This window comes from Manduca sexta, chromosome 19, assembly GCF_014839805.1.
Source record: "Manduca sexta isolate Smith_Timp_Sample1 chromosome 19, JHU_Msex_v1.0, whole genome shotgun sequence".
Lineage (NCBI taxonomy): Eukaryota > Metazoa > Arthropoda > Insecta > Lepidoptera > Sphingidae > Manduca > Manduca sexta.
Window position 1 is genome coordinate 8,901,954 of NC_051133.1, and position 9,339 is coordinate 8,911,292.

The 9,339-nt window shown below is 32.2% G+C and overlaps 1 protein-coding gene across 1 annotated transcript in view; it reads left to right on the forward strand.

The window, feature by feature from the left end:
• The window catches only part of LOC115441970 (trace amine-associated receptor 1), a 63,165-nt gene extending 56,855 nt beyond the window's left edge, over positions 1–6,310 (forward strand). The window contains 6 exon segments of the mRNA XM_030166907.2: positions 848–964; positions 2,092–2,231; positions 3,033–3,204; positions 4,909–5,037; positions 5,333–5,458; positions 5,816–6,310. Of these exon segments, the coding sequence (XP_030022767.2) occupies positions 848–964; positions 2,092–2,231; positions 3,033–3,204; positions 4,909–5,037; positions 5,333–5,458; positions 5,816–6,292 (1,161 nt within the window). The 3' untranslated portion in view covers positions 6,293–6,310.
• The last annotated feature ends 3,029 nt before the right edge of the window (positions 6,311–9,339 follow it).

A 9,339-nucleotide genomic window follows, 5' to 3' on the forward strand; every position in this document is an offset into this window, starting at 1 on the left:
CTCTTTTTTCCTTGAAAAATCAGGAGTAGGTAGTTATAAAAGCCTTTTAGCACACTCTAAACTCATTAGCGTGACACCTAGCGGTAAAAGCTAGAACTACTTTTGTACTAACCAAAGTGCGCTGTGGCACAAAGTATGGAATGAAAAATTAGAGAGGTGGCACACATTAATGGCATTCTTTCAATTTAGAAAAGTTCTTTGGCTTTATTTTACGTAGTTTTCAGCGTGAATATGTGACGTGGTAAATTGATTGTGTGCATAGGACTCCATTTAATTAACGTAGTTAATAAATTTATAAATAAATTAATAAAATAATTATATATTAATACGTGAAGACAACACTTTGAACACCTTTTTAAGCACAATGCGAGTATGGAGGCGTGAGATTTAACATAATTAATGTTTACATAGAGGAGTGCAGATAATAAAATTTATGAATTGAGGTCCTTTTTCATGTAAAGTATTTTATTACCGTTGAACATTTAATTTGCATAACTCGTTAAACATTTTTTACTCACTTATATTTTAAAGGATAATTAGAGTACGAACACAATATTTCGCAAAGTAAATACAAGAACCACCGCATAAGTACATCGGCTGCGAAAAGCTGAATGGATCAATTGTTGACGTGACCGCGATCCATGAACAATAAAATCGCTGTAACTTCGAACATAATACCGTATTGGCTAATGGTTTACAGTGACGAAGCACAAATGCTTAACAGCATTGTATCTGGTTGCTGACTCGTAATTCCTTTCCTAAATGTCCCTTATATCAAGCTCTAAGTCCCCAACAGTTTCCTGCGCAACTTGTTTATTTATTGTTTTAACGAGGACTTTTGTTACAGGCATTGCTGAGGGGAGCAGTTAGTCAACAAAGTGCCGTTATATTAGTTTGTATGGCGATCGATAGATATTTGTATCTGTTACACCCTAATAAATATCATAAACATTCTAGTAAGAAGGTAAGAAATTTGATATTGAGATTTTTTGTTCAATTAAAAAAATACAATGTGGGTATTTCAATTTTATTCTACTTCAGTTACATAGGTAATTAAATATTTTATATACATAATGGAGGCATTTTAAAAGTGAAAAAAAATCATGTCCATTTACAATTTTACTCCATTCATTTCGAAAACTTTTTATAGAGGCTTTAGTGTATACCCTAATAAAATTAAAGATTTCTGTTCATGTGCTCGTAAAAATGAAAACCACTCACGTATTTAATTTTATTCACACGTTCAAATATTTCCAATCCAGCAAATCCGGGGTTGCGTTAAAGCTGGCTTACCCACACCTTTCTCTGTGAAAATCTCTTTTTTGAGTAGCTTAAGAAGTTGGTAGTACCGAGTAATCTCACTCAAACAGCGGCAAGTTTGTGCATGTTTAAAATTGTTTGCTTTGTTAGAACGTTGTTAAGTATATCATGACCTTTTTGAAAGGTTACTTTGAGAGTTAAAGCTAATAAATTATGGATATTAATTAAAATAAATAGATTGAGGATAATATTTTATGGATTTACTTTGTTCCTCTTTGAACAATTATTATATTATGTACTCGCAGAGTGAATAAAGGCCGATCAACCAGGGTATTAAAAACAAAAAAAAAGTAAAAGCGTACATAAATTTTAAAATCGCAGAGTAATGAATTCTGCCATATTATGTATTTACAACGATTATAAATATAAGGAAATAAAAATCATCAAAATAATACAAGTACTCGATAACGATAGCCTAGTTAGAAATACAACGGTCAGCCATGACGATTGTCCATAAATTCAAATCCAAAGTACACACCTCTGACTTTACCAAGTTGTGTGTATTTTTGATCAACAAACGTTCGCTTAAACGGTGAAGAAAATTATCGTGAAAAAACCTACATATCTAAGAATTCTCCAAAAATAATTTCGTGTCTACTATCTACCAATCTAACTAGATCAGGGTAGTAAACTAAAGCTTATCCCTCATAGACTATTAATAATACAGGAAGCCAGTGTTCAGCAGTATAGAATACCGGGCATAATTATTTGACTCTATAATATAATTTATAACTTTGGTTCGATAAAAGCTGATAGCCTTTTTTATTTCAGGGTTGCGTCTTATTTATAAGTATAACTTGGATATTATCGGTATCATTGTTTGCGATTATGGTACTTCCTAAATCTGGATATTACTTTAATTCGACAGGATTGATGGCTTGTGATGTGTTTCACAGCAGGGTTGCTTTCAGGTAAATTTGAAAACTACAGAAATTTATTATATTATATTGATATTTTTTCTAATTCTGTAAAAATAATTTACTTCAACACTGTGAATTTCATATGAAGAAATATTGCACTTAGTAAATATTTTGTATGTCCAAACTAATAATGATATTATTAAAATAGTAATTTCAAATAATAAAATTGCTTCAATAGTATCTGAAAATAAGTTTACTACATTCTACTTGCAGCGTTGGTTCCTTGTAATACCGTTCTCGGGATAAAAGTAACTTGTTGTACTCAGCCAGACGTAGCTTTCTATTAGTGAAATAAATATCTGAAGTTGTTTCTGAGGTTAGCACGTTCCTAAGAAAAACTTCAGTTTTGTGGTAATAGACATTTACTTCGGCATGTTTAAAAACGAGTCAATAATGCCTCTCAACAAATATTTAGATTTAGAGCGGTGACAGTCCAGTTGGGTGTGGAACCTACTGCCGAGACGAATGTCCGCAGGTTCAAATCCCAAGGGCACACTCGTCTGACTTTTCTGAAATTATGTGTTTAATCTTTGTGATTTATCGTTTGCTTTAATGGTGAAGGAAAACATCGTGAGGAAACCTAAGAAGTTCTCTATAGGAATTTTGAGGGTGTCTGAAGTCTACCAATCCGCACTATGCCAACGAGGCAGACTAGGGCCTAAACTCTCTTAGTAGTAGAGAAGGCCCGTGCCCAGCAGTGGGATAGTACTTATATAATGTGGGGCTTATATTATTATATAACAAATATTTACGTTGGTAGTTAAAAGAATTTAACCTGGCCTTTTCTGTTAGGATCCTGTCGTGCTGTGCCTACTATTTTCCAACTACAATGGCGCTGATGTATTGCTATGGATCAGGTTTCCATGTCAGTAAAACCAGGACTAAATGTGAACCAGAACCTACGAGATTAAATGGAGTTCCCGTACCTTGTACCAAAACATCTCATGGTGAACATGAAATTGTGGTGGGTATAATAAATTATATATATTTTTTTATTGATTTATCATGTTTACAAAAAGATCACCTTTAAGTATCAAATAATAATTCATTCATACATGGAAAAAAAAGCAAAGATTTGTCTACAATGCTATGATTTGTGTCAGTCATCGATTATGAGTCGACGCAGAACACACATAATATCTAATAACAATTTAATTGTCCATAGGTAAGCATAAAAATAATATATTAAAAAATGAATGGTATTAATTTTGAAGAAAATACGATTTTAGTTTAGATTTAATGTTTTAATGGGTTAATTTGTTTTTTAATGAAGAGGGTAGTTGATTAATAACCCGAGGTATCAAATAATGTGTAGTCCTTTCATCGTACATTTTGTTTACTCGCGTCGTGAATTAGAAATAAATATCGATTTTAATATCGAAAACAGTTATTGATTATAAATTGTATTCTAAAAACAAGATGATCAAAACATTAGATAGAATAGGGAAAAAAGAAAATATAATGAAGCCAAATCCTATATAAGTCATTTTGTATAGTTCCCAACGGTTTTTATACGGAAAAAGTTTTAAATATAAACGTAAAAAAACCCGACAAGTGCGAGTTGGACTCGCGGACCGAGAGTTCCGTACAAACTTGTAGATAAAGTATTTAAGTTTATAAGTTCATACTTGACAAACTTAACTTTGTCGTGTACCTCTAAACACAGTTATTGCACAAATAATGAGTTTGTAATAATAAAGTCGTTTTTATTTTTTTATTATAGTAGGTACTTACTATATTAACGACGTTTATTTATTTTTTTGTTTATGAGTGCCATTCTTTATATGTATATCGCTTTTTGCAAAATTTGCATGGTTCTAGGTCAATAGGAAGTACCATATATATTTAGATTCCCTCGTGAAATCGCAAAATATGCGACATAACCAGTCATACGTTTTGATCGCGTTGACTTACAAGTTTGATTTTTCCCAGCTGAAATGACAGTAGATCCGAGTATTTCATATAAATTTCAGCTTAATACCTTTACGCGTGTCTGAGAAAAAGGGTCGTGAGAGACAGACAAACGAAACAAAGTGATCCTATAAATGTTTCTTTTTAAGTACCCAACCCGAAAACAAAACTTATTTCATTGTTTAAGCACACGTCTGCAAAGAAAGAAATTTCTAAAGGACGTTAATTTTTTCACAGATAACATTTTTTCATGAGCGCCATAAATAAGATTTCATTTGCAGAATAATTTCGTCAATAAAATGAGTTCTCGCTATAAAAGAATATTTTATTTCTGTTTCTTCATATCACTCTACTTAAATAACAATGTTCTAGAATAGATTTAAAATATTATATCAAAATAGAGGTTTATGTCTAGTAGTTAACTAAAAAAGGGATTTTAATTATTGATAAAAAATACACATGAAATATGCTTTCAATATCGAAAAGCATCAGATTTATAATTTGGTAACTTTTGCTATAAATACTTTGCAAAGATATTCCAAGTTCTATCGATATAAATCCCACTGATACTTTCTGCCTACGAGAAAGTAAATTATAAAATAATAAAACGCTTATTCCTATTGTGTTTTCAGCTAGATTATCTGAAAATATGATCAATTCTATTTCAAGGTATTCAGATTAGCAGCTTTATACCATAAGGTGTAAAGCTGCTAAGATAACATAGATGTAATAGTAATTGTTTTAATATTTCTAACAGATACAAGCTCCTGTGAGACCGCATAGCGTCAGCACGTCTAGAACTATGGCGGCAATGTCATTAGGTTTCATAGTTATGGTGACACCAGCCACAATACAGGAAGTTGTTGCAGCCTGCACTGGATGCAAGGTAATATTGTATGCTTTAACAATCTGTCGTGCAATATCATCCTTTAAATTATTCATTTGGGTATCTTTACCTAACTTAAATGCAATTTTTGTTAGTGATAAATCATTGGGTAAGGTATCGTTAGTTTTTCTTTAATAAGGTATTTAATTTATACTTACTATTGTTTTATGATAATTCTATTAATCTAATACTTTATTGAAAGTTTTCATGAACATCTTGTTACTTAATAAATAATATCTCGTTTTTGTTTTTAACAGCGGGCGATCTATATTTAAAAACATATATTCCCTTGCAGGTTCCACCATCTTTGGATTTTATAGTGACGTGGTTGGCTTTAAGCAACAGTTTTTGGAATCCATTCCTTTATTGGCTTCTGAATGGGCATTTTAGAAGAATCAGCCATGAACTTCTTCAATACTATGTAAGTGGTGAACGAATCATGTATATAAAATATTTTATCCTTCGGTTTATTGTTTCTTGTAATCATAGTCTTTGTTATTTTTTCTGCCAGTATCTTACTGTACTAGATATAGGATATTATAGGAACACACATCTTAACAATATAGCAAGATGTTAAGTTTCGAGTGTACGACCAGCCGGCTATCTAACGTCTACTTCCCTAGAGAGTATTTATTATAACACTTATATACATAGCAAGTAGTTTTCTTTATTCTCAGGGTAGCAAATCATTGTACAAATTTTGCTATTATTACAAAATGCAAATGTATAAAATGCAAATTACTCTAACTACGAGGTTTCAATAGAAGTTTTATTACAGGTATGCTGCCGGAGAACAAAATCCTTTCCACACAATTATGAAAAGCCAACAGGTTGTTGTGGTTCACCAGTTACATCAGACGGATTACATTCAAAAGGTGAATTCGAAGGTCTTGGAGAAAAATATTGGGGTGAAATACTTGAACGCACTGTGTCATCGACATCATTGCACGCTATACAAAAAGCTTGCCACAGAGAACATCCTCTTAGATGTACTGGTTCATTTAAAGGATATCCAAGTAACTCGTGTAAACATGACCATAGATATTTCGATGGCTATGGTCCAACTGACTATAGACAACTCGACAGATCTGCATTTCAAATAGAGTCGTGTTCGCGACAATGCAGATTAAAGAACTCAGATTTCTGCCTATTCAAACCTAGCCCAGGGCTTGAATGTGGTCGCTCGCGTTCGAACTTAAGCTTGGACGAGGGCAATTTCAACAAGATCTGCAACGGCAGGCACCCGGAATTGTGAGAATTCCGAAATTGCCCGGTCTTCGGGCATAGAAGTAATAGTATAGGCATATATCCGGGAGTTGAACATTTTAACTCAAACATTAAGTGGAAGTTTGACGACTCACCAGGCATGGATGATGATATGCAAACTCTAGAACATAATCTCGATAGAATACGAAGTCTCAGCCACGACAGAAGTTTCAACGGATACGGATTAAAAGAAAATGACAATTTGTTAGAAGTCGAAGTGAACGATGTTGTTGATGATGATTCTGATGAAAATAAGGACTATAATGGTTGTGTTCGCGACAGTTGTGAAGATAAAAGTGAATATAGTGTTTCACACAAGTTTTCAAGAACCTCGTCTCTATCTAACAGAGAATTAGACGTTATCAAAGAGAGTTCTAGAAGTTCAAGTGATACAGAAGTGACGTTGACTCGATGACTTCCGAGGGTTACTTTTGATAAAGCAGTGAATGTCGTTCACTTGGAGTTATCTCCAGAACAAAAACACCAGTGTAATCAAAGGTGCATGTTGTCAGTAAAAAGGAATCCTTAGACGTGTGATGGTTTAGAGAAGCAATAGTTGTAAGTAACGTGGACCAGTAGATTCAGGTCTAATCTCTGTATAAAAGGTTATAATTAAGAAGTATTAGTATCATCCAAACTGTGTTTTAATTTACTTGAACATGAAAAGTTTATGTAAATATTGCCGTAAAATCTAGTATAAATACATTACAAAAATATTTATTACACATAATAAAGCAATGTTTAGTATCAACTTAAGTTATAGAATATTTTGTATTTTTTGTAATAGTTGTATCAAAGATGTGCGTAATTGATGTGTTTATACTCAAAGATGTGTTAGAATATTTCTTCACTAACTATTTATAATTAGTTATCAAAATATTATATTAACAAGAGTTTAAAGAATTTTGTAGTTTCAGTTCAAGACTTTAGGTATTTGCATAAAGTAATCTATATTTTAATTTCTGAAATAGTATAAACTTTAAAACATTTCTATAAATACTTTGTTCCACATGTAAATAATAAGACTGTACGATGGAAAAATTCTTGAAGATAATCAGAATCGCACAATACAATTTCCTTCTATACATTATAAAGTAATAATTTAAAGATTGTTGATGTCTACAATAATGTCATAAACAGGTTGATAGGAAAATAAATTGTTTGGATATGAAGTTGTTTCATTATTTTTTATCTAGATTCTTCTTTAAAAGCCTTCTAACCAAAATAATCGGGGCTCAATTATTCATAAAATCATATTAACTTTGTGAACATAAAATCCTATCTCCAAACTCGAAACCGAGTATAATTATATAGTACCCACTGCGGATGGGGTTTGTGGCATAATAGACCTAATGTTGGGCACATGACATACCGTATTGTTTTCAAACGACATTATGAAAATCATTACCCTTTAAAATTAAAAGAAAACGTCGTAAATGGCATTTCGTGTAATACTAGTATGTTTATGATATATTCTAGATAATGGGATATTTTACGGTCAGTCCGCGGGGTTTTATTGCGTGGAACGCGGGTAAACTGTACTAAACTAGTTGATGTTCGGGATTACATCCCGAGAGATCTGGTTTACGGACATATGACATGATACTCATCAAATTTACTTAGGTTGTTAGAGATTTATTTTTCGAATAGGGGATTTGGGTAAGTATAGTCTGGTATCAGAGTTACGTAGATTAAGGAATTTGTTGTCAAATCCATGTTCTCATGACCGTTTTTCGCTCGGCAGCGATAATCAGAAGTACGTAGATTAACCAGTTGTCAAATCTCTGTTCCCGTGATGATTTTTCGTATAGAAGTGACATAGTTTCGATACGAATTTTAATTTACAAATTAGGTACTTACAGACAGAAACGAATAGATTTATGGTTGGCATTAGTCTTAATTTAATATTTCTTGATTAAAAAATGAATTTAATTAACCTACTGTCACTGTAAGATAATGCTTAATAAGATCTAAACAAGTACAAAGATTCCAATAAAGAAAGAATTATTTTTAAGACGGCTGCATAATAAGCCGTTTGGATTCAGAGTACGTGCGTCACTACGTGATAACATCTTATGTGCACTGGGCGCGTCTACTATGAAAATAATTTCGCTCTTTGTAGGATATTTACAGAGAAAATTTGTATGTTTTATATTGATAATTAATATGTATATTCTACGGAGACGGGACCGTCAACAGCAAAAAATAGTGCATAATTGTAAAATGTAGGTAAGTAGATATTGTGTCTTAGACTTTGCGGATGATCAACACCACGTCAGTCCGCCCCGTAACCCAAAAGGCTGCAAAATCTTCGAAACGTCGAGATAAAATTATAATACAAAAACGCGATAATATTCATAAAAATAGTTTTATTTCAATGGCATACTGTAGTTAATGTTTTCGAAAAGCCGCGATGTACAGTTTCAAATCCAGCTACACTTAATATTAAACATAAATTACGCGATTTGAATCATGCAAATATATACTTACATTACCCGTTTTTAAATAGTATTCATTTAATTAAAACAGTTAAATCTGTAATGTTATACAACTTAAAGAAATTGTCTGTAATCAAATAAATATTTGGAAATACAGTTCGGTCCTGGAAAGTTTTCGTGAGTTTGATTTTGAGAATCGAGCGCTATTGTGCTATTATGATTGTGCCGCATACGAACATTAACGTGGGTGGAACCGTGAGCACAACCTAGGAGTTTTACCAGACATAGTAATGCGTAGTCATTATACAAATATTCAAAGTTTTGTATAGGTATATGGAATAATGTAAAATGAATGTTACGCAACTTTATTGTTACCAAAGACTGCAGTTATTTTTTGAAATGATATTTATATTTTATCGTTAACATGAAAAAAAACTACAACTAAAAAACACTATTGGTAGTTGGAATTAGCGATTGATTTGTTAACGCTATTGGAAGGTAGTGAACTGTTAATCCAAATTACTATGTGGTGTGTAATACGGATGCAAAAAAACTGTCAAAAACTGTTGAATTCACAAGCAATTTTCAGTTTAGTTTG